Genomic DNA, 26,855 nt, shown 5'->3' on the forward strand with positions numbered 1-26,855 from the left:
CATCACAACTACAGGACCTAGATAAACAAGAGCAAACCAATCTCAAAGCTAGCAGAAAACAAGAAATAACCAAAATCATATCTAAACTGAAAGAAATTGAGGTGTTTAAAGCCATACAAAATATCAATGAATCCAGGAGCTGGTTATTTGAAAGAACTGATACAATACATAGACTGCTAGCCAGACTAATAATAAAAGAGAGATGATCCAAATAAACATAATCAGAAATGAGAAGGAGAACATTATCTGACCCCACAAATATACAAAAAAGAAACACAGAGAGACTATTATGAACACCTCTATGCACAGAAGCAGAAAACCTGAAAGAAATAGACATATTCCTATACACATAAGCCTCCCAAGATTTAACCAGGAAGTAATTAAAACCCTGAACTGACCAATAATGAGTCTTGATATTGAGTCAATAATAAAAACCCTACAAACCAGAAACAGCCCAAGACCAGCAGAATTCACAGCTGAATTCTAGCAGATATATAAAGAAGAGCTGGTACCATTCCCACTAAAACTATTCCAAAGAATCGAGGAACAGGGACTCCTCCCTAACTCATTCTATGAAGCCAGTATCATCCTCATACCAAAACTTGGCAGAGGCACACCAAATAAAAGAAAACTTCAGAAACCAATATTCCTGATGAACATAAATGAAAAAATCCTCAAAGAATGACTAGCAAACTGAATCCAGCAGCATATCAAAAAGCTAATCCACCATGATCAAGTAGGCTTTATCCCCAGGATGCAGGGTTTGTTCAACACATGCAAATCCATAAATGGGATTCATCACATAAACAGAACTAAAAACAAACAAACAAAACATGATCATCTCAATAGATGCAGAAAAGACTTTTTGATAAAATTCAAAGTCCCTTCATGTTACAAACCCTCAACAAACTAGGCATTGAAGGAATAATAAGAGCCATCTCTGACTAACCCACAGCCAGCATCATACTGAATGAGCAAATGCTGTAAGAATTCCCTTTGAAAACCAGAACAAGACAAGAATGCCCTCTCTCACCACTCCTATTCACCACTTCCATAGTACTGGAAGTCCTCACCAGAGCAATCAGGCAAGAGAAAAAAATAAAAGGCATTCAAATAGGAAGAAAGGAATTCAAACTATCCCTGTTTGCGGATGATATGTTACTATATCTAGAAAACCCCATAATCCCTCCCCAGTTGATCTGATATACAACTTCACCAAAGTTTCATGACACAAAGTAAATATACAAAAATCAGTAGCATTCCTATACACCAACAACATCCAAGCTGAGAGCCAAATCAAGAATGCAATTCTATTTACAATAGCCACAAAAAGTATAAAATACCTCAGAATACAGCTAACCAAGGAGGTGAAAGACCTCTACAACAATAATTACAAACCACTGCTCAAGGAAAGAAGAGAGGATACAAACAAATGGAAAAACATTCCATGCTCATGGATAGGAAGAATCAATACTGACAAAATGGTCATACTGCCCAAAGCAATTTACAGATTCAAAGCTATTACTATCAAACTACCAATAACATTCATTACAGAATTAGAAAAAACTATTTTAAAATTAATATGGAAGCAAAAAAATAGCCTTAATAGTCAATCCTAAACAAAAAGAACAAAGCTGGAAGCACCACATTACCCAATTTCAAACTATACTACAAGGTATGGTAACCAAAACAACATGGTGCTGGTAATAAAACAGACACGTACACCAATGAAGCAGAATAGAAAGCTCAGAAATAATGCTGCACACCTACATCAATCTGATCTTTGACAAAATCAGCAAAAACAAGCAATAGGGAAAGGACTCCCTATTCAATAAATAGTGCTAAGACAACTGGCTAGCATATGCAGAAGATTGAAACTGAACCCCTTTCTTAAACCGTATACAAAAAAGGATGGATTGAAGACATAAATGTAAAACCCCAAACTATAAAAACCCTGGAAGACAATCTAGGCACTACCATTCAGGACATAGGCATGAGCAAAGACTTCATGATGAAGACGCCAAAGGCAATTGTGACAAAAGCAAAAATTGACAAATGGGATTGAAGTAAACCAAAGAGCTTCTGCACAGCAAAAGAAACTATGAAGAGAGTAAGCAGACAACCTACAGAATGGGAGAAAATATTTGCAAACTGTATCCAACAAAGGTCTAATATCCAGAATCTATAAGAAATGTAAACAAATTACCAAGCCAAAAAAAAAAAAAAAAAAAGAGAGAGAGGAAAAGGGGGAAGATGGAAGATAGGAAGCAGGACTAGCTCACAGCTCCAGCTTACATGGACAGAGCAGAGTGTGGAGACTCATATCATGAACTTTTGCTCCAGAACTACTGCACGAATATATCAGAAAAGCAGAGAGAATCTACAGACCCTCTGAAAGAAGTACATCGCTCCTGCAGAATCTGGGAGAAAGCCCAAATACTGTGAGAGCCCAAGCTGTGACAGTGGGAAAGAGGGATCGTCCACCCTCAAATACACACCTTCACTGGGGAACCTGAAGGTTTAGATCATGGGAGAATAACTTGAGCTTACCTGGAGCTGAGTCAATTTAGAGAGCTGAGCAAAACACAGGGGTAGTAGAGGAAGTAGTGGGAAAAGCCCTGTGGGCTTTCTGGGTCCCCAGGGAAGCCATTTCTGACTTGTCTCACAGAGGTTCTTGGGGAGGGCTGCCAGAGGAACTGGGAAAAGACCACAGGGAGAGGGAAACCTCCAGCTGAACTTTGTAACAATTACAACTGAATGCGAAGTCTCCTGGCCAGAACTCAGGGAAGGGCATGAATCCGGTGTGCGGACTCAACAGGTGGGGAGGCGTGAAAGCCCTGCTTGCTTTCTCAGCTGGGAGGCTGGTAGCCTGGGCAAGTTCTCAGCCCTGCTCACCCACTGCCTGGAAACAAACTTGATGCTGTTGGGGAGAGCATGGTGGGAGTAAGACCGATCTTTTGGGTTGTGTGGGAGCTGGGTGAGGCCTGTAACTGCCAGCTTTCCCTGACTTCCCTGATGACTTGGATGACACAGCAGAGACAGCCATAATCCTCCTGGGACCATAACTCCATTGATTTGGGAACCACACCCCTATCCCCCACAGCAGCCTCAGCAAGCTCGGCCCAAAGAGAGTCTGAGCTCAGACATGCCTAACCCTGCCCCCACCCATCCTGGTCTTTCCCTACCCATCCTGGTAGCTGAAGACAAAGGGCATATTCTATAGAGAGTTATAGACCTCCACCAATCACCTGATCCTCTGTATACTACCATAGCTGATGCTCTCTTGAAAGCCTGCCATGTCCTGGCAGGAGGCCAACCAGCATAAAAATAGTGCATTAAACAACCAAAACTAAGGACCCTCACAGAGTCCATTTCATTCCCCTGTCACCTCCACCAGAGCAGGTGCTGGTATCCATGGCTGAGAGACCTGAAGACAGTTCACATCACAGGACTCTGTGCAGACAACCCCCAGTACCAACCTGGAGCCTGGGAGCCCTGCTGGGTGGTTAGAGCCAAAAGAGAAATAACAATCATTACAGTGCAGCTCTCAGGAAGCCACATCCCTAGGAAACTGGGAAGAGTACTACATCAAGAGAACACCCCATGGGACAAAAGAATCTGAAAAGCAGCCTTGAGACCCAGACCTTCCCTATGACATAGCCTTCCCAAATAAGAAGAAACCAGAAAAACAATTCTGGTAACATAAAAAAAAGGTTCTTTAACATCCCCCAAAAATCACACTAGCTCACCAGCAATGGATCCAAACCAAAAAGAAATCTCGGATTTACCTGAAAAAGAATGCGGAAGGTCGAGTATTAAGTTAATCAAGGAGGTACCAGAGAAAGGTAAAGTCCAGTTTAAGGAAATGAAAAACTGATACAAGATATGAGGGGAGAAATATTCCGTGAAATAGATAGCATAAATAAAAAACAATTACAACTTCAGGAAATAAAGGACACACTTAGCAAAATGCAAAATGTACTGGAAAGTCTTAGCAATAAAATCGAACAAGCAAAAGAAAGAACTTCAGAGCTCAAAGACAAGGCTTTTGATTTAACCAAATCCAATAAAGACAAAAAAGAATTTTAAAAAATGAACAAAGCCTCCAAGAAGGTTGGGATTATGTTAAATGACCAGACCCAAGAATAATTAGTGTTCCTGAAGAAGAGAAATCTAAAACTCTGAAAAATATATTTGGGGGAATAATTGAGGAAAACTTCCCTGACCTTGCTAGAGACCTAGACGTTCAAATACAAAAGTTCAAAGAACACCTGGGAAATTAATCACAAAAAGATCATTGCCTAGGTACATCGTCATCAGGTTATCTAAAGTCAAGACAAAGGAAAGAATCTTAAGAGCTCTGAGGCAAAACCACCAGGGAACTTATAAAGAAAATCTTTCAGATTAACAGCAGGTGTCTCAGCAGAAACCCTACAAGTTAGAAGGGATTGTGGTCCTATTGTTAACTTCCTTAAACAATTTATCAGCTAAGAATTTTGTACACAGCAAAACTAAGCATCATAAATGAAGGAGAGAGAGCCTCTTTCAGACAAACAAATACTGAGAGAATTTGCCACTACCAAGCCAGCACTAAAAGAAATACTAAAAGGAATCCTAGATCTTGAAACAAAACCAAAAGAGGACCTCCTTAAAGCATAAATCTCACAGGACCTATAAAACAATAATACAATAAATAAAACAAGGTATTCAGGTAACAACTAGCATAATGAATGAAATAGTATCTCAAATCTCAATACTAACATTAAATGTAAATGGCCTAAATACTCTACTTAAAAGATTACAGAACTGCAGAATGAGTAAGAATTAATCAACCAAGTATCTGCCATCTTCAAGAGACTCACCCAACACATGAGGACTCACATAAACTTAAGGTAAAGGGGTGGAAAAAGAGAGTCCATGCAAATGGACACCAAAAGCGAGCTGGAGTAGCTATCCTTACATCAGACAAAAAGAACTTTGAAGCAACAGCAGTTTAAAAAGACAGTCCAGGCATGGTGGCTCATGCCTGTAATCCCAGCACTTTGGGAGGCCAAAGCGGGTGGATCACTTGAGGTCAGGAGTTGGAGACCAGCCTGGCCAACATGGCAAAACCTCGTCTCTACTAAAAATGCAAAAATTAGCTGGGCATGGAGGCGTGCACCTGTAGTCCCAGCTACTAGGGAGGCTGAGGCAGGAGAGTCACTTGAACCCGGGAGGCAGAGGTTTTGGTGAGCCCAGATCGCACCACTGCGCTCCAGCCTGGGTGATAGTTGAGACTCCATCTCACAGAGTGACATATAATGATAAAAGGCCTTGTCCAACAAGAAACTATCACAATCCTAAGTATATATGCACCTAACAGTGGAGCTCCCAAATTTATAAAACAATTACTACTAGACCTAAGAAATTAGACAGCAACATGATAATAGTGTGAGACTTCAATACTCCACTGACAGCACTAGACAGGTCATCAAGACAGAAAGTCAACAAAGAAACAATGGACTTAAACTATACCCTGGAACAAATGGACTTAACAGATATTTACAGAACATTCTATCCAACAACCACAGAATATACATTCTATTCATCAGCACATGGAACTTTCTCCAAGATAGAACACATGATAGGCCACAAAAAAACTCTTAATAAATTTAAGAAAATCAAAATTATATCAGGTACTCTCTCAGCCACAGTGGAATAAAATTTGAAATCAGCTCCAAAAGGAACCCTCAAAACCATGCAAATATATGGAAATTAAATAGCCTGCTCATAAATGATCGAGTCAACAATGAAATCAAGATGGAAATTAAAATCAAAACCACAGTGCAGTAACACTTTACTCCCACAAGAATGGCCATAATTAAAAAATCAAAAAATAATAGGTGTTGGTGTGGATGCAGTGAAAAAGGAACACTTCTACGCTGCTGGTGGGAATGTCAACTAATGGAAAACAGTGTGGAGATTCCTTAAAGAACTAAAAGTAGAACTACCATTTGATCCAGCAATCTTACTCCTGGGTATCTACCCAGAGGAAAAGAAGTCATTATCTGAAAAAGACATTTGCACATACATGTTTATAGCAGCAAAATTTACAATTGCAAAATATGGAACCCACCCAGATAGCCATCAATCAACTGGTGAATAAAAAAACTGTGGTATATATACATTATGGAATACTACTCAGCCATAAAACGGAAGGAATTATTGGCATTTACAGCAACCTGGATGGGATTGGAGACTATTAGTCTAAGTGAAGTAACTCAGGAATGGAAAACCAAACATCATATGTTGTCATTCATAAGCGGGAGCTAAGCTATAAGGATAAAAAGGCATAAGAATGACACAATGGACTTTGGGGATTCAAGGGAAAAGGGTGGGAAGGGGGTGAGGGATAAAAGGCTACAAACTGGGTTCAGTGTATACTGCTCGGGTGACGAGTAAACCAAAATATTACAAATCACCACTAAAGAACTTACTCATGGCCAGGCACAGTGGCTCATGCCTGTAATCCCAGCACTTTGGGAGGCTGAGGTAGGTAGATCACCTGAGGTCGGGAGTTCGAGACCAGCCTGACCAACATGGAGAAACCCCGTCTCCACTAAAAATACAAAATTGGCCGGGCGTGGTGGCGCATGCTTTTAATCCCAACTACTTGGGAGGCTGAGGCAGGAGAATCACTTGAACCCGGGAGGCAGAGGTTGTGGTGAGCCAAGATCGCGCCATTGCACTCCAGCCTGGGGAACAAAGAGCGAAACTCCATCTCAAAAAAAAAAAAAGAAAAAAAAACTTACTCATATAACCAAATACCACCTGTTCCCCAAAACCTATGGAAATTTAAAAAATAACTAAAAAGGACAAAATTTTTAAAATAATCTAGCCCCCACCCCCAAAAAAGAAAACAGAACATTTAATGATGATTAATATCAAAATTATTTTGGGTCCAATGAGAGATGGGGTGCTCCAGCTTTTTACAACCCTATTTTAAAAGCAAAGAAAATATTCGGTTTATTTGTTTGTAAAACAAGTATTTGATACAAGTTTAATGGGGTGAATAAATCTCAAATATGTACAAATAAGTGGGGAAAGTACAGAGATGGACAGGTCAATGTAGGCATCAATTTACTACAGGTACTTCTCATTCTCAAAGTAAATCTGCAATTCATTTTAGAAAAAGTATGATAGGAAAGGAACAGAACGGAGGTAAATGAAAAAATATACTATGTAGCATACCTAAAGAATCAAAGATTTGTCTTATTTTCTCATCTATCCATGATATTTGCTAATTATTTCATTTATTACAGAGACAAGCTAAAAAACAGACAGTAATGCCTGTAAGCTGACCGAGCCCACAGCTTTTAATTGAGGGGGACAGTGGGAGGGCAACATCTCACTGTATTTAATACACAAAACAGAAATCCAAAACACTTACCAATTTATACTTGTTTGGGCTGGCTAAGGGAAACAAATGCTGATGTGTCATCAGTCCAGGATATGTGAATGTTGCCTGTAATCACAAATTAAAAGTAAAGTGAACATTAAAAAAAAAAAAAGCAAAAACCAAAAAACCCTACTAAAATGTGTGAAAAGGAGATGAACAGACACTTTTCAAAAGAAAATATGCACGTGGCCAACAAGCATATGAAAAAATGCTAAACATTGCATAGTAATGTTTGGAAACTATTTTTGAAATTATAAGATTAAATGCATATGCAGAGTAAAACGTAGCATTTAAAAACTACACAAAAATCAATTCACTATGTCCTTCAATGATTTAATTCAAATATTGCTTGAACCCCCATTATGGGTCTAATATGATAGCTACTTAAAGATGACAAAGAGACACATATGATCCAGGCCCATGAATAATTTAAAGAACAGTTCTGAAGTCATACAATTCATGCTTTACATACAGCTTTAGGAGATCCGGTGTGGGGAAAGATTTTTGTGTTACATACAACCAACAGGAAGCTTATCTGAGAATATATAAATGTGCTTGCAAATAAAAAAGAACATGAAAATGAGCAGGAGGCTTGAACAAGCATTTCACAAAAGAGGATACCCCAATTACTGATACAAATTTTTTACAGTGCTAAATTTCATAGGGAAAGTGCAAATTACAAAAAGAAAATACAAATTGAAAGTATAGAAATACCACTGCACATTAGCAGAATGCCAAAACTGAAAAGGATGTACAATATCAAGTATTGTTGAAGATGCATGACTCAGAGTATAGACTATATTATAGTGAATAGACTACTCCCAAGTCCATTCACAAAAGAAATGCATGCACATGTACACCCAAGGGACGTATATAAGAATATTTATAGCAGCATTATTCATGATGACCCCAAACTGGAAACAACCCAAATGTCCAACAGGCAAGTGGATAAATACACATAGCATATTCATGCAATGGAATACTACACGGTAATAAAAATAAATTATACAGCTATATGTCACAACATGGATCACAAACAGAAGGTTGAATAAAAACATCAGATGTAGAAAATAACTATATGATTCCATTAAATAAAATTTAAAAGAAGGCAAGTCTAACCAAAGTAAGGATGTCTTTAGTTTTCTTTTGTGTAGAAGGGAAGATTTATTACTGGGGGCTCCTGGGAATTTGTTAATGCTCTATTTCTTCACCTGGGTGGTAGCTGCTTGGATGTGCTCAGATTTTAAAGAATTCATAGAATTGTTCATTTACCTTTTATATATTTTTATTTACATTATTCACAATAAAAATGTTAAAAAAAATTGGAAAGAAGGCTATTTGGTGAGCAGAGGATCTGAGCCCATGAATTTGAATGGTCTTAAGGATTGGGGGCATCAAGCTATTGTATAGTCTCATGAACCCACCTTCATTATGGAGTTAGCTCCATGCAGGAGGCTGTCATACTTTGTCGGACTTTCTCTTCTCCAGAAAGTGTTAGAGACAACATGCTCAACACTATCCCTACTGAGTGGAAACTGACATTTCTATTTTTATCTGTTATTACAGTATCATTCTTCTCAAATGCAATTTCTTTTCAGAATAGGTTGGTAATTGGTAAACAGGGAGGAGACAGGGGAAGTGTTTAAAATATGGAAAGAGGGTTGAAAGACATGGTTTAAAAATCATGTTGATTTTAGTTATCATACACCATGAGTACAAAAGAGGAATAAAATGATAACAAGCCCCTTATGGACAAAATTATTGTAAGACTAAACTAGAATGATCAATCATCACATTTTGTCATAGGATATTCTAGTATTGACAGTCCTGCATCATATTTAAATCCTAAACTTAAAATATCTTTTATTGATTATGTGCTAAGTTAATGAATTTCCCCTGATATTGCTAATAATCTGAATGAGCTAGAGAATAAGTTATATTTCAGAAACTTTCCATGATATGTGAATTCTTCATCATTTTTATGTTAAATTTGTTATTTAGTCAGGTGCAGTGGCTCATGCCTATAATCCTAGCAATTTGGGAGGCCGAGGCAGGAGGATTATTTGAGCTCAGGAGTTAAAGACCACCCTGGGCAACATAGTGAGACCTCATCTCTATTTTTTAAAAAAGAAAAAATTTATTATCTTAAAAAAACAGAAAACAATATTTAAAAAATCATTAAACTTTAAAAAATTGACCAATCATCTGTTTCACTTTTCAATTTTTCTCCATATGAATGTGCTTGACATAACTAATACTTTTTGTGAATTTAGCCTTTCTCTTTGGTATTATACTGCAAGCATTTAAACATGTCATTGACATGCCTATCAATCTTTTCTTGTGTTATTTCATCTGCTGCTTCAAACATTGGAGAATTGTAATCCCTGTGGATTCTTCTTAGTTTCAATTAAATAAAATGTCTCTTCCAGTCCCCAATCTCTTACCCTTTCCTTGACCTTTGCTTTAAACATTGCTTGTTATACATAGACCCCAAAGGCAGATCTTACTTTTAATCCTGAAGCCCTTGTTTATCTTTTACATATAAAAGGATCAGATGAGGGGAAAAGATACTCAATTTATGAGGGTTTATAAGTAAAGGTTAAACAAACTGGGCTTGTTTAGCTTTGAAACTGGATTAGTTTATTGATGTTGGGGAGAAGAATTGAGGAATTTTAAAGAAAAGACTTCAAGTAGATGAAAGAATAGATGGCATTGAGCAACTGTTCTCCACTTCCGTTGAGAATGAAAGGAAATGGACATACTAGGGGGAGAAGGCTTTCGTCTTGGAAATATAGAAATGATACCCAGCTACTGAGATTAATATATTGGGAGACAAGACAACCAAAAAAAAAAAAAAGGATTAGGTTGATCTTGCCTTGGTTGCAAAGTTATATACTACATAATAACAATTTAAAAATTTGTATAGCATTTTGAAGTTTACAAAACAATTTATCATAATTACTTCATTTGAACCTCACAGCAACCTTGTGAAGGAGGTATTATATTCACTTAGGGAGAGTATTATATTTACTTAAATCCACTTAAGGATGAGGAAACTGAGTTTGAATTGCCAAACATCAAAGAAGCTGGCAAGTAACACAACATGATTTTTTTTAAAACCGTTTTATTAGATATAATTCAAATGCCATATAATTCACCTATAAAGTGTATGATTCAATAGTTTTTAGTATATTCATAGAGTTTTGCAACCATCACCACAATCAACTTTAGAACATATTTTTATCACTTCAAAAAGAAACCTCATACACATTAGCAGGTATTCCAATTCCCCAGCACTAGGCAATCACTAACATTCTATCTTTAGAGATTTGCTTATTGTGGCCATTTCATATAAATGGAATCATGCAATATATGGTATTTTTAATTTTTTTCACTGAGCATAATGTTTTCAAGGTCCATCCATGTTGTAGCATGTATCGACACTTCCTTCCTTTGTATGGCTCAAAAATATTTATGTCTTAGTCTGTGATGTTATTACAGAGTTTCTGATAAGGGGTAATTTATAAAGAACAGAGATTTATTTTTTACAGTTCTGGAGGCTGGGAAGTCCAAGGTTGAGGGCTCTGCATCTGACAAGGGCCTTCTTTCTGCATCACCCTATGGTGGAAGGCAGAAGGTGAAAGGGCAAGAAAGCATGCATGTGCATGTGAGAGATCAAACTCACACCCTCAAGCTCTTTATTTATTTATTTATTTAGAGACAGAGACTTGCTCTGTCACCCAGGCTGGAATGAAGTGGCACGATCTTGGCTCACTGCAACTTCTGCCTCCTGAGTTCAAGCGATTCTCCTGCCTCAGCCTCCTGAGGAGCTGGGATTACAAGCATGTGCCACCACGCCCAGCTAATTGTTGTATTTTTAGTAGAGATGGGGTTTCACCATGTTTGCCAGGCTGGTCTTGAACTCCTGACCTCAAGTGATCCACTGGCCTAAACCTCCCAAAGGGCTGTGATTACAGGAGTGAACCACTGCACCCAGCCCTCAAGCCCTTTAGTAATCAACATTAATTCATTCATGAGAGTGTAGCCCTCATGACCTAAATATCACTCATCAGGCCTCAGCTAATAGGAATTAGGCTGAACTGGGGATTAAGTTTCTAAAACATGCTTTTTAGGGTGTATACTTAAGCCACAGCAATTTTATTGTATGGATATACCACATTTTGTTCATTCAGTTACCAATTGATGAACATTTAAATTGTTTCTACTTTTTGGCTATTCTAAACAATGCTGCTGTAAACATTCATGTTCAGGTTTTTGTGTAGACATATTTTCATTTACAACTTGATCTTCAACCCCAGTTTTTTGTCATAGGCAGAATTCTAAGATGGCCACTATCATTTCCACCCTCTAGTATATATACCCTACATAATCCCCTCCACTTGAGTGTGGGCAGAACTTGTGAATATGGATGGGATATCACTCCACTGATTTGATTATGTTACATGGCAAAGATGAGGGAATTTGCTGATGTAATTAAGGCACTGAATCAGTTGACTTTAAGTTAATCAAAAAAGAGATTATCTTGGGTGGGTCTTTTCTAATCAGGCAAGCCCTTTAAAAGAGGGTCCCGTCCTTTCTTGAAAGAAAGATTCAAAACCAAAGAGATTCTCTTTCTGGCCGTGGAGAAGCAACCAATCACGTTAATTACCTATAAAAGGGGTCACATGGCAAGGATCTGAGGATCTCTCTAGAAACAGAGTAGTCCTCAGCCAACAGCCAGCAAGAAAACAAGGATTTCAGTCCTACAATTGTAAGGAAGTGAATTTTGGGGCAATCAGTGAGTTTGAGAGAGGGACCCCAAATCTCAGAGGAGATTGCAGCCCTGGCTGATATCTTGATTTTTATCTTGGTGAGACCTGGAGCAGAGAATGCAACTCATCTGTATCTACGCTACTGACCCACAGAAATAGTGAGATAATAAACGTATGTTGTTTTTAGTCACAAAGTTTATGGTAATTTGTTATGCAGCAACATGAAATCAGTACAACATCATACTGATGCTTTTGCAATCATACCATTCAGTACTGCCTCCACGTACCTGAGTTTCCTTCCTTCTCTGTAATTATTAATAGTACCATAATTATTGCAGTTACCTGGGTAACAACAGATCTTTAAAAAAAATCTGATTCTGCCAGAGAGGCTCCCTCAAACATAAATAATGATTCAGGTTAGTAAGAAATCACAGAATCATGGGTTTTATAGCCAGAGGGATCTTACTGATATTACATTAATAGACAGATATGAACCCTCATCAGGCTCAGCCTATTAAAAATTGATGTCACACTCAACCCTATCGACCCCTTTGTAACCCATCTCATTAAAATAATTTTCCAGATAACTCTCTAATTTTTCTCATTCTCATTCTGTCACCCCACTTCAATGTCTTTTAGAATATCTTGAAATTGCAACTTGGAGAGTTTAAGATGAAAACTTTGAAGTGAGCTCTGAGAGCCTAAAAACATCATACTGAGTTTTTAATCTATAGCTTTATCATGGGTCTACATGCCAGTCACACAGATACAAAGACATGTTTTCACAGTTCACTGGATCCTTCACACCAGAGTAAAACCGTGGAGCTTTAAAACAGCAAGCAAGTTAGCTCTTCAAGAGACTTGAAATTAGGATATACCTGCCGGGCATGGTGGCTCACGCCTGTAATCCCAGCACTCTGGGAGGCTGAGGTGGGTGGATCACCTGAGGTCAGGAGTTCGAGACCAGCCTGACCAACGTGGTAAGACCCCCCCCTTCCCCGTGTCTACTAAAAATACAAAAAAAAAAAAAAAAAGAAATAAATAAATAAATTAGGGTATACCTAGAAATATTTCTAAGGGATAAACTTGATGACTCTTGGAGCAATGGTATACATAGTGTTCAAAAGGAGATGATTCTTATTGTGCCATCTACATGGGGTCCCGCAGTCCTACAAAATTCCCACAAAATTATTCTTTGTCGAGATAAAGCTGGGTCACTGCTTTATAATACATAGGATTGCCCACGATATTATAGTGAAAACAGATTTGGCATGCCCCCTAAATTCTACAAGTGACTTTGACACATACAAGAAAAGGCAGCATAGTTTAGGTTGGCAGCATAGACTTTAAAGTAAGGTTTAGGTTTGAGTTTTGACTCCGCTGTTTACTAGGTAAGCAATCTTGAGAAAGTTCTTTAATGTCTGTACGTATCAGGTTATATCAGCAGAAAAACATGGTGATTATAATATTAGCTACCTCATACAATATTTGAGAGGATTATATGATCATGTATGTAAAGCAGTAGCTACTCCCTGTTACAGATGAAGCACTCGATAATTAATAGCTGTGATTATTACATATGAGGATTAAGATATTATTTTGCATGATATGCAAAGAAACCAGCTCCTTTACAAATTTGTAAAAGATTTTTCCCCGTGGAGGTTAAGCATTAAAGTTGACTAAAATCTCTATATTTTTATTAAGTTAAAAAATAACTAAAACTTTGCATTAATTTTTAAATTTAATTTTTATACAAACGACTATTATTAAAACCCTCCCTGGCATGGTGATAAGGAGCATGGGTTCTGGAATCAGACCTTCTGGATTTGAATATCATCTCTACCACTTCCAAACTACTTGGGCAAGCCCAGAGCTTCCTTTTCATCATTTGTAAGGTGGAGATTATAACAGAAACCAATCTTTATGTGCATTGAGTGGATTAAATTCGATGAGACAACTTAAAGCACCCAGTGCAGTGCAGCGCAGTGCTTAAAACAGAATAAATGCCCAATAAATATTCCCTTCAAAAAAGGGGAAAAAAAGTGATAAACATAACTTTAAAACAACTACTTATTTTGTGCAATGTTCTCCTAAAATCTCAATAGTAATAAACATGTGTGTGCATGTGTTTATATATACATACACATAAATGGATATATATATTTGTTTCTGCTTTATTCAACATTATTTCATATATACTTTCCCATATACCATATCAACGCAAGTCCATACATATACTTTTCAAATAATAGCTGTTGAGGTATTTCATTGAATTGCTTTTGGAATACTTGGAATTATTTTCAAAAGTTGCACTGGTCATGGTGGCTCATGCCTGTAAATCCCAGCCACTGGGGAGGCTGAGGCAAGAGGATCACTTGAGGCTTGGAGTTTGAGACCAGCCTGGGTAACACAGAGAAATCCCATCTTTAAAACATTTTTAGGCCAGGCACAATGGCTCATGCTTGTAATACCAGCACTTTGGGAGGCCAAGGCAGGTGGGTCACAAGGTCAGGAGTTCAAGACCAGCCTGGCCAATATGGTGAAACCCCGTCTCTACTAAAAATACAAAAAAAAAAAAAAAAAAAAAATTAGCTGGGTGTGGTGGCACACACCTGTAGTCCCAGCTGCTCGGGAGGCTGAGGCAGGAGAATTGGTTGAACCCAGGAGGTGGAGGTTGCAGTGAGCCGAGATGGTGCCACTGCACTCCAGCCTGGGCAACAGAGCAAGACTCTGTCTCAAAAAAAAATTTTTTTAAAATATATGTCGGGCATGGTTGTATGCACCTTAGTCCCAGCTACTTGGGAGGCTGAAGTGGGAGGATCCCTTGAGTCCAGGAGCTTGAGGCTGCAGTAAGATGTGATTGCAACACTGCACTCCAGCCTGAGTGACAAGAGCGAGACTCTGTCTCTAAAAAATAAATAAACAAATAAAACAACAGAAAAAGTTGCTATTATTAATAACACTGATATAAACATCTTTATGCAATGCACCTTATTTTGGGGGAAGGGGAATTTTGGGCTGTATTTTTTAAAGTGTAAATACCAAGTTAAGAGGTATACAATAGAGACAAGAGGGCTAACTGACAAAATGTAAGAGACACTACCCTACAGGCTCCAAACACAGACAAGCTGGTTAAGTAGCAACAAAAATCCCCACAGTTTTTAAAAAAATGCGTAGTTGAGCTTGAAAGCAAACAAAGGAAACGTCTAGAGATTAGAAACAAAGAAGAAAATCACAGCCAGAACAGAGTAAAGAGTTGAAGCCCAGTGGTCCATAGATAAATCAGATGTAAGACAAAGTCTGGGGTACTTTTTTTTCTTTTATAAATTAAGGTAATAAAGTAAAATCACTATTTTAGTATATAGTTTTGCAAGTTTTAAAAATGCATACAGTAGTGTAACAACCACCACAATCAAGATAAAGAACAGTTAAATCATTCTTCCATGCTCCTATGTAGTCAAATCCTTTTCCACTCCCATGTGGCTTGGGTTTTCATGCCCTACTGAAATGGGTAGGAGGCCACAGATCCAGTTTGTAGATAGTGAGCTGGATTTGAGCTTCCTGCAAAAAGGAGTACTAGAAAAACTCTGATCCTTGGCCTAGGAACGTGGTCCTGAAAGCAATACATCTGTTCTCAGTTGTGGATCCTCCACGAAAAATCTGCACTGTGCATGGGTGCAGGATCCATACACATACTACATATATGGCATGGAAAATCAAAGCTCAAAAAAACCGAAAGACTAAAAACTGATCTCAAACTGGTAAATTCTGTAGGAATACTCCAGAAGCAAACACAAAACTGTCCTGTAGTGACATTTCCACAACCCAATGTATGTGCAGAATTCTTAGGAAAGAGATTATAACAACAACAAAAAAATCTCTTAAAGAAGAGATTATAACAAAAAATCACAAAGCACACAAGGATTCTCACTACCAAAATAATAATAATAATAATAATGTAATGACAGGAAAATTTATTTCCACAGAAATTTAATTCAGTAATCTATCAACCTAAAACTTGATACTCAGCTGAACTATTATGCAAAATGAGGATGAAATAAATGTATTTTCAGGAACTTCAAGACTCAGTTACTATGTACAGAACTTCAGTGAAAGAATCACTAAAGGATGCATTCTGGCAAGACAAATTATAACCAGAAGTAAGAAGTACAATGTCATTAAGCATGTTGAGCCTACTATTTTTAAAGAGTTTTTCACTTATGTTCATAACCAAGATTGACCTATAATATTCTTGTACGATCCTTGTCCATGTATTAAGTTTATACTAGCCTCATAAAATATGTAGGTCGTCCCGATAATCACGGTGGATTAATGAAACCTATTTATCGCCTCTTCCTTACAGACTCCACCAAAATAACATAAAAGAACAAAACAGAAATAAATCCACAAGGATAAAGAGACTAGGATTAGAGAAGGGCAATGCAGGGAGGGATCTTCAACTAAGTCATTATTTTTAAGACCTAAGGCAGGCCAAGCACAGCGGCTCAGCCTGTAATCCCAGCACTTTGGGAGGCTGAGGCGGGCGGATCACGAGGTGAGGAGATCGAGACAATCCTGGCTAACACAGTGAAACCCCGTCTCTACTAAAAATACAAAAAATTAGCTGGGCATGGTGGCATGCACCTGTAGTCCCAGCTACTCGGGAGGCTGAGGCAGGAGAATCGCTTGAACCCAGGAGGCGGAGGTTGCAGTGAGCCGAGATTGTGCCACTGCACTCCAGCCTGAGCAACAGAGCAAGATTCCGCCTCAAAAATAAATAAATAAATAAATAAATCTAAGGCAAATATCGTAAAATGTTAAGCTATGACTAAGCTGGGTTGTAGGTACATGGTGATTACATTTTTCTTTGTAATTTTCAGTTATGATTCAATATTTCCAAATGTTAAAAGTACATGGAAAATAAAGAAGTTAGTTTCAGAAAGTGATAGGTGCTCTAAAGGTGCCTCTAAAACTTGAATGTGCATATGAACAACCTGAGGCATTCTAATTAAAATTCGGATTTTGAATCTTTAAGTCTGGCATCGGGCCTGAGATTCTGCATTTCATTTTTTATTGCTATGTAATGGTTGTACATATTGTTGAAGTACATGTGATATTTTGATACATGCATATGATAGCATAAACAACATATACAACAAGGTAATAATCAAATAAAGAAATATTTAGTTTTTCTTTATGTTGGGAATGTTCTTTCTTCCAAATGTGGTATATATACACAATAAAATATTGTTCAGCCATAAAACAATGAAATCCTGTCATTTGCAGCAACATTGATGGAACTGAAGGTCATCATGCTAAGTGAAATAAGCCAGGTACAAAAAGACAAATACACATGTTCTCACTCATATGTGGGAGCTAAAAAAGTAGATCTCATGAAGGTAGAGGGTAGAATAGTGGTTATCAGAAGGTAAGAAGGGCAGAAGGGAGGGACAATGAAGAGGTTGGTTAATGGGCACAAAAATGTAGTTAGAAGGAGTAAGATTTAGTGTTCTATAGTACAGTAGGGCAGGTGACTACAGTTAACAATAATTTATTGTATAGTTCAAAATAGCTAAAAAAGATTCTGCAGTTCTAACAACCTCTCAAGTAACGCCAATGCTAGTGGTCCGTGGATCACATTGAAATAGCAAGATTTTAGGGTAAATAACACAAGGCAATGGTGATACAGAGTGGTGGGGACAGGGAGTGGCCTCTTTAGATAAGGTTCTCTTGGAAAGCTTCTCTAAGCAGGTGACATTTGTTTTGAGACCTGAATGATAAGAAAAAGTCATTTAAAAATCTACAGGAAAGATATTCCTGGTAGAGGGGAAAGCAAGTGGAAAGGTCCTGAGGTGAGAATAAGTTCTGGCATTTTTTAGAAACAGAAGACCACTGTGGCCTTCTTAAATTGCTCAAGCGTTTCTTCCACAGTTCAGGTGTTATTAAGTGAAAAGAGCACTATGTTTGGAGTCATAAAACCTAGATTTGGTCTCCATCCCATTAGCTCTGTGGCCTCTGACCTAGTCACAACTTTTCTTAGCCTCAGTTTCCTCATAAATATGGTAATATTAGTAAATAATACCTATCTTCCACGGTTGATGTGAGGACTAAATGAAACAAGGTATGACAAAGCAGATTGTAAGTTACAAAATACTATACACATTTAAGTATAATTATTGCATACATAAAGTGCTATCATGTGATCTGTGGTTGTAGCAGATATTTATAGCAGCTTTTACTGTGTATACCTCTGTCTCTTTAATTTATGTCAGACAGTTATGTGTCAAGTTATTACAGGCTGAGTTGGCCTTTTTGTTGCTGCTCTTCCCCAGCAGTGTGCAACTCTTATTATGCTTCACGCTCTATTTCTGGGTGCCCTGGAAATTTTCTTTGGCTTACCTGGCAAACAAATATTTGCCTCACTTTAGCTCATCATAGAGTAACTACTTGGGTATTCCAATGTTATTCACACTTTTTGATCAAAACAGTTGGCTTACAATGAGCACTACTTTTGGAAAAAAATAATTTGGCTCCATTCAAAGAGTTCATAACTGGGTGGTAAGATTCAGTGGCAATATTCAGCCCTAAGAGAAATCATTAGTAGAGTCTAGAGTTTCTCTAATGTATACTGTAGCTATCTAACGCGGAATAGATGCTGAATAAATATTTGTTGATGACAATATAGTCATTAATAAGAGGCCATTACTGATCTACCATCAACAATACAAGCAGCAGCTAGAAACATCCAATTTGTCACTAAGTCCTGCCAATTCCGTCTCTTAATTGCCCTGCAATCGATCTACTGCCACTGCTACTGCTAGGTTGAGGCCTTTATTTTATGACTGAACTATTGCATTAACTTCATGACTTCAATATGAACTCCATCCATTCCAACCATCTCACTTAAGCCTGAGTAGCTTAGTGGACATATAAATCTGATTATGTTACTCTCCTGATTAAAACTCTTCACTTCACTCTTCACTGGCTATAGGATAAAGTATTAACTTCTTAGAATGAAATAGAAAGCCCTTTACCTTCAGGTCTCTGTTCACTCAGGTTAATCTCCTACTACTTTCCCAAACTCCATAGACTCCTGAACCTGAAAATGTTTTCTTATGCCTTCTTGCTTTTAACATGTCTTCTTTACATGTAATTCCAGTCAACCTCTTCAACTCGAGTTCTATTTTTCTTTAAATAACTAGCTCAAGCATCCCCTCGAATGAATTCCAGAACAAAAAAGCTAACTGCATGAGTTACAAATTTCTGTTTTTCCTTATCAGACTTACTAGTCCAAAGTACCTCTTCATAAAAAGTCCATTATTTGTCTCTTTTGTGTGAAGAGTTGGAGAATGCAGCAATGAATATAAAATTGCAACTGCATTATTGTCTCCAGGGTTTCAGGTAACATTTACAACTGGAAATGCAGTTTCCTAGATAACTGTAAACATATTTTGACATTTTATTTGATAATAGTGGTGACAAAAGAATATAAGCCTGTCTTTAAACATGGATTTCTCTCCATACATTTCACTTTACCACCCCTCAGTCAACCTAAGCGATTTTTCAAGAATTAGGGACGCTGCAAAAACCAAAGCGAAGAGCTAGAAAGAGTGACAAAATTAGTCAAGATGTCTGTAGTCTGTGTGTGTGTGTGTGTGTGTGTGTGTGTGTGTGTGTGTCCCACGAGAAACAGACCAAAGGAAAACTGCCCCAAGGTTTGCGCAACAGAGATCAATCAGCAAAGTAAAAGTCCTTACAGGACGGAGAAGCAGTAAATCTCACAGCGCAAGCCTCCTCCCAGGGGAAATTAACGTCTGTAATTTAATCTTTCCTTAATTCAGAAGAAAGTGGAGATAAGAATATGCATAGGGAAAATGGAGAGAGGGGAACGTGACATTGAGTTGGAGGAGGTAAGAGAGTAGAATGACGACATGGGGTTGACAGATTTAGCAGATACAATATTTGGGACACACGTACGAAGAAATGATTCCTTGTTTATGTGAAACTGAAACTTAACTAGGTAGGCATCCTGTATTCCATCTGGCAACTCCAGAAAAAGAGAAAAAGACAGTGTTACTCCAATATTCCCGGTTGTGTAAGGAAAACAATCAAAGCTCGACCCTAAGGAAAACAAAAAAATAGAAGAGGCTGCGCGAATGCATCCGACTCTTCAAACAGAATCCATTTCCGGTCTGGGGCCCTGGGAAAACAAGGAGAGGAGAAACAAGGTAGCCGAATTCAGTCCGCCAGTGTCCCATAATCCTCTTCTCTCGGTTCCTCTTTCCTCGCTCAAGATGGCGCTGCTCGCGATGCATTCTTGGCGCTGGGCGGCCGCGGCGGCTGCTTTCGAAAAGCGCCGGCAGTCCGCGATTCTGATCCGGCCTTTAGTCTCTGTTAGCGGCTCAGGTCCGCAGTGGAGGCCACATCAACTCGGCGCCTTGGGAACCGCTCGAGCCTACCAGGTGAGATGCCACTGACATGGAAGAATAGGGTGAAGGGCAAGGGGACCTGTAGGGAAAAGGTTGCCCTCGTGACCTCAGGGCAGCGAGAGCACCAAGAAGAAAGTCATGGCTAACTCGGAGCAGCAGTAAGTGAAGGAAATTAACGTCAGTAATTTGAGGAAAGGGCGAAGAAGAAAACCTTTTAGTTGAGCAAAGGGAAACGGGGCAGGAGGTTCTGGGCAGAGGACACCTGGAGCGCTGGAGTCTCTCATAGGAGTCATAGTTTTTCTCTCATATTAAGGGTTGGGGTAGACACCATTCCCAGCCTGCTTACCTTTCTAAATACGAGGAAGACTGGGTTATTTTCCCCCATTAGTAATGGAATTTGGGACAGTTTATCTGTGGTTCAGATTTTACTCAGTTGGAATTAGCAATTCGGAGAGCACTGTAATGACAGCAAGCTATCGATAAACAAGTGGCGCCAGTTAACTCCCTTGCTGACAGGCGTGCTTCTTGATAGGCCAAAACCATAACTATCTTTCCAAAACATAGACCGCCCTAAAGTCTTATATAAATATGGTTGTCCTAGATCTGAAAAATACAGTGATGTTCTCTGCGCACAGGTCATTTTGGAAGCCATAGGCTACTTATCCTTAACTTATGAATGTAGCTATGGTTGTAGTACCTCTTAATATTTGAGTCCATTATTACCTCTCACTCAGGAACGGTTTTTAAAAAAATTATTTGTACTTAACTGTACTAAAGTATATCTTTTTATTTTCTGTGTATTGACAAGAGGTTTAATTGCCACCACTTATTTATCAATATCACTTTAAAAATTGTCAGCTTTGTATGAGAAACAACCTCTTAAATTTTGATTCTTCGTCTACAGATATTTAACGTCTACCTTGTACATAGCCCTGTGCTAGATAATAGGGTACTAAGAGAGACATACAGTTATGCCTTCAAGGATTGTACAGTTTAGTTAAGGAGATTGGATCTATGCATTACAAAAATAACTGAAAAACACAGTGGTGGGTTAATTAGCAAATGAATAGTGTGTACAATAAAGGCTATAGACATCCAGAGGAAATAGTGATAACCATAAAAGTAATGGTTTTTGTTCTGTAGTTCTCCAATAAGGCAGATGAAGTTAAGGACCAGATTATAGAGAGTATTTCATGCTGGTGATAGAACTGGGGAGAATATTCTGAACAGGGAGAATAGGGAATGACACTAAGCATGTGGAAGGCTGATGGAATGAAATTTATAATTCAGTAAGTATTGAACACTTCTGCAGGAGCAAACAAAATAAAATATAAGTCCTGTCTTTAAAGAGCTTAAAATCTAGTGGGAAATATGTAAATTAATCGGCAATTAAAATATAGTGGAGCTGTGTAATAATGGGGAAGGTACAAGGTATGGGAGAGTATATGTGAGGGGTATTAAGTCTAATCTTAAGGTAGGGAAGATTGCCTTGAGTAACTGATACCTAAGGCAAGAGCTGAAAAATTAGAAGCTAGCCAGTTAAAGAAGGAATCGCATGTGCAAAGGCCCACAAGTCAGAGAGAACCGGACCTTTTATAGAACTGAATGTAGTTTAGACTGTAGTGAGTCATTCAAGATAGGAAATAGCAGGAGATTAGGCTAAAGAAGCAAATCCAGATGATTTTATTAAGGTTTTTAAAGTATTTTATGGTTGAAAGTTTCTAACACATGATCTCTTGGGAATGGTTTTTGTTCTGTAGTTCTCCAATAAGGCAGATGAAGTTAAGATAAAATTTGTAGGACTTTCTTAAGCTGGAAGAATGAGGGGGAAGAGGGAAAAGGAGAAGTTACTAGGAATCTCAGAGGAGGCAATGGCAATACAAATTTAGCTTTCTCTCTTTCCATGAACACTATCTCCACAACTTCCTTCTTCCACTCTGTCCTTTACATCCTACCATTTCCTTTAGTTACCATTTCCTCAGTGTGCAAAACAAGGGAAAGATGTTACCTTTGTTTTCTGTTTCTTAAAGGCATGGAACTCTTGCCTTCCTTGTTTTAAAATATGGATTTAACAGGGTGAGAAAGGAATGATTACAAAATTTTCAAAGTAGAAGCTGAGGTAACCTGAGGTACCTGCAAATTTGTGACTTGTGATTAAGATTACAAAATAATTATTGAATTCATACTTTTAGGACAATCATTAGTATATAGCATAATATTTTAGAGCTGAAAGGAACCTTAGTGTAGTGTTACAAGATAATGTTAGTGGGTTAGATTAGCACTATTTTAGATGAAATTCAGTGGAATATAAAGAAAATAGCAGTGCTTTTTACATCTTAAGTGAAATATTGTTTCATGAACTTTTACGTGTATATATATACACACACACATACATATACATACACATATATACACACACACACACACAATCCCACATGTATATGATTACTGGATTTCATTGTAAAATGTATTTCTCACCAAGTATATGCCCTAGAGCTGGGCTGTGGAATATGGTAGTTCTTTTGGATAGGTACTGTTTTGTTTTCATTTGTTGGTCTGACCTCATGGACAAAGAATGGGAGCTTTAATTTCTCCCAGTAGCAAGTTCCACCTTCCCACTCTTCCGCTATTGGCTGCTAAGAGTTAACCGAGTATATAAAAGTTAAAATACTTTACTCCTGGCTTTCATATGAAACTGAAGTGAGAATCTAATAACAACACTGGGAAAATAATCCTCCTATTCTACTTTTTAGAGGTTCTAGTTCATATTTAAATTTCACAATATAAGATGCCTATGAAGAAACTACAGTGATTACTCAACAGACCCAAAATGTACTAAAAGAATAAAAAACAGAACTTATCCATCCTGGCTAACACCGTGAAACCTCGTCTCTAGTAAAAATACAAAAAAAAATTAGCCAGGCGTGATGGTGGGCGCCTGTAGTCCCAGCTACTTGGGAGGCTGAGGCAGGAGAATGGCGTGAACCTGGGAGGCGGAGCTTGCAGTGAGCTGAGATTGTGCCACTGCACTCCAGCCTGGGCGACAGAGCAAGACTCCGTCTCAAAAAAAAACAAAAAACAAAAAACAAAACAAAACAAAACTTACAGGAGAAATAAGGGTGTCTTTAAGCGGATTATAGATCATGGAACTGAAAAGGGTGAGAGGTGATTCAGTGACATTTAAAGTACCTGAAGAGGCCTGGCTCAGTGGCTCACACCTGTAATCCCAGCACTTTGGGAGGCCAAGGCAGGTGGATCACCTGAGGTCAAGAGCTCGAGACCAGCCTGACCAATGTGGTGAAACCCCGTCCATACTAAAAATACAAAAGGCAGCTGGGCATGGTCACATGCGCTTGTAGTCCCAGCTACTCAGGAGACCAAAACAGGAGAATTGCTTGAACCTGGGAGGCGGAGGTTGCAGTGAGCCGAGATCGTGCCACTGTACTCCAGCCTGGACCACAGAGTGAGACTCCCTCTCAAAAAAAAAAAAAAAAAAAAAAGTACCCGAAGGGGTTATTTGTAGTTCAGTGATGCCCAAACTTACCTGGAACATTAGGTTATGATACAAAAATGTGGACTTCATTTGCAGGAAGAGGGATTCAATGTGCATATGAGAAATAATTTCTTAGACTAATAGTCTATCTTAGTCTATTTGGGCAGGTATAACAAAATACCATCAACTACATGACTTATAAGCAAAAGCAATTTATTTCTCACAGTTCAAGGTGCTGACAGATTTAGTGCCTGGTGAGGTCTTGAGGTTCATAGGTGGTGCCTTTTAGCTGTGTCCTCACGTGGTAGAAGAGACAAGGCAGCTCTTTGGCCCCTCTTATAAGGGGACTAATCCTATTTATGAGAGCTCTGCTCTCCAAGTCCTAATCACCTCCCAATGGCTCCACCTTTTAATACCATCACATTGGTGATTAAGTTTCAATATAGGAATTTTAGGGGGACACAGATGTTAAAAGCATAGTCCATTTATTAGGAAACCAAGAAAGACTTTTAAAATTATTAAATAATAATTTACTGTCATTAGAAAAATATTAGCTATTAGGAAGCAGCCAGCTTGGTTTTGAAAAGAGCAAGACATACCAAACCAGTTCTTCATATGAGTGAGTGACAGTCTATCTTGATTTCTGTAAGGCTTTTAATTGTCCCCTGCATTGTTCTCACCCAGTAAGCTTGGAAGGAATGATACTGAATACTATTAAGGGGTCTTGAGGTAGTAGTAAGCCTTACTGTAAAGAAAATACAGATGACTTAAAGGATTTTTATTTCTAAATGTTAAAAATAATGAAATAACTGGTGTGCAAAGGGCATAACTGGGTATTGTGGAGTGAACACTGGACCAGGACACTTGACTGCCTGAGCTCTATTTGTACTGTTAATTATCTTGTACAGATAACTTGTTCCTTTGAACATCAGATTCTGTAAACTAGTAATATTTGACTACCAGATCTCTAAGGTTTCTTGCAGCTCTCTTGTTTCTTTACTGTAATCCTTTAGGACCAGCCCTTTGTATATAGTACCTCTACTTTGTGATCCTAGTTTACTACTAGTGTAGTATTCAGGAACAACATAGGGTAAGTTTAAGTTCACGTGAATTTTTAATGGGACAAATTTGTATTGCTCTCCTCATATTTGTATATCTAAGAGTAGGAATAGAAAAATTGAATTTAATTATGAGTTTAGTATTTGGTAGTGTTGGGAAGATGGAGTAGTGTGGAGGAAAAAGTAAACTAGGTTCTGAAATCATCTAGAATGGTAGAAATAGATTCTAAGGGGTGGTGAAGAGTAGCAGCAATGCTATAAAAGTTGTAAATAAAGATATACCTTACATGGGCTGTATGTGATAAGGAATGGAAATATAAAGGTCTTAGTTGAAAGCAGCACTGGGGCTTGAGAAGAGGAATTCAGGGGATTCCTTATTCAGAGATAGTTGAATAAATAACATTATCTAAGTCATTGACACATTGGTTTTAACTAGTTATTAAGATTATTAGGAAGAGGAAGAAAATTTAATGTTTCTAAACTTTCTTTTAGAAAACGAGGCCCTTTGAGAATCTGATAAAAGCCATAGACCTTCGCCCTAGAAAAATACACATACGTACATGCTTCATTTTGCATGCAATTTCAGGGGAATCAGAAACATATCCTCTCTTCCAGTCGAGAAACCCTGATTAATACAATATTGCTGGCTGGTGGGTTTCTAATGGAGTTCCTGAGTAGCCAGTGGCAAGATAAAGAGCACTTGTCACTGGGCAGTGGGGTAGAAATAGAATGGAAACTTATATCAAAATTTTGATTAAATGATAAATGCATAATTTATCATTTAGTTATTATGCAATTGTTATAAAATTAATATCATTTATTGCTGTATTGTTATTGTCAGTGTTATCTTAAATATTTTGCTTTTTCAAAGAAAAGTATGTTCTTTCCCGTATTGTAAAATAAGGTCTATGAAAACGGATAAAATTGCCCTTTCTGTATATGATTCTTATGCTTTACATTTTCCCTATTTTAATTATACAAAACCGTATCTAATAAAAACGTTAAGACAGATATCTACAATCCCATGTTAAATAATTTTTCCTTTTTCCTTTGAATCTCTGTTCTTTCATGTACATAATTTTTACATTATTGGGATAATTTTAAATTCTGTTTCTTTTTACTTGTAAGCATTTTTTTTCTTGGTGCTCAGTCTTGACCAAAATTAGGTCTTTTAATTACTTAAGATTTTAGTAATGTTAATAGGTATATATAGTTACCTGCAAAAGGTGATATTTTTGTTGTTTTGGTTTTCTCCTTCCTTTCCTAAAATCCATCTCCTTGAAGTCTTCATCTGTGCTCTCTTGACTCCCTTGTAGGATTTGCCACTAGTGAGTAAAGATACTTTTCAAGTCTTTATTTAACGTCATTTGGTCTTCACATTAATCTGGTTAGGTAGGTGAACATTTCTTCGTAGTAGCTATGGCTTCTTCTGTCCTTTTCAGTCCCTTAACTTCTGCCCTAGTTTTAGACCCTTATTTATGCATGGGTTTTCTCCCTGCTTTCAGGGATTTGCCCTTTCAATCCATCCTATACAGCACATCTAGATCATTCTTCCTAAGGCATAACTTTTATCCCATCACTTCCCTGCATAAACTTCAGTGGGCTCTACATCTTAGCCTTAAAAATTTCCACCTAACTAGATTGCTAGCCATATTGTAAACAGAT

The 26,855-nt window shown here is 37.9% G+C and overlaps 2 protein-coding genes across 7 annotated transcripts in view; one reads left to right on the top strand and one right to left on the bottom strand.

The window, feature by feature from the left end:
- UPRT (uracil phosphoribosyltransferase homolog) overlaps positions 1–20,412 on the bottom strand; it is a 139,397-nt gene extending 118,985 nt beyond the window's left edge. The window contains exons 1-3 of the mRNA XM_025372313.1: positions 20,228–20,412; positions 14,994–15,117; positions 7,430–7,504 (exon numbers count right to left, since the gene is read on the bottom strand). The gene's annotated coding sequence lies outside the window, so the exon portion shown is untranslated. The remainder of the gene's footprint in view (positions 1–7,429; positions 7,505–14,993; positions 15,118–20,227) is intronic.
- Positions 20,056–26,855, top strand: part of ABCB7 (ATP binding cassette subfamily B member 7) — a 112,061-nt gene continuing 105,261 nt past the window's right edge. For 5 of the 6 annotated variants that reach the window (XM_025372304.1, XM_025372308.1, XM_025372305.1 and 2 more), the window contains exon 1: positions 20,254–20,672. In XM_025372304.1, coding sequence (XP_025228089.1) covers positions 20,367–20,672 — 306 coding nt within the window. In that variant the 5' untranslated portion in view covers positions 20,254–20,366. Of the gene's footprint in view, positions 20,121–20,253; positions 20,673–26,855 lie in introns of those variants that run through there. The other variant, XM_025372307.1, reaches the window with a different exon arrangement.

The sequence above is a fragment of the Theropithecus gelada genome, chromosome X (genome assembly GCF_003255815.1).
Source record: "Theropithecus gelada isolate Dixy chromosome X, Tgel_1.0, whole genome shotgun sequence".
Classification (NCBI taxonomy): Eukaryota; Metazoa; Chordata; class Mammalia; order Primates; family Cercopithecidae; genus Theropithecus; species Theropithecus gelada.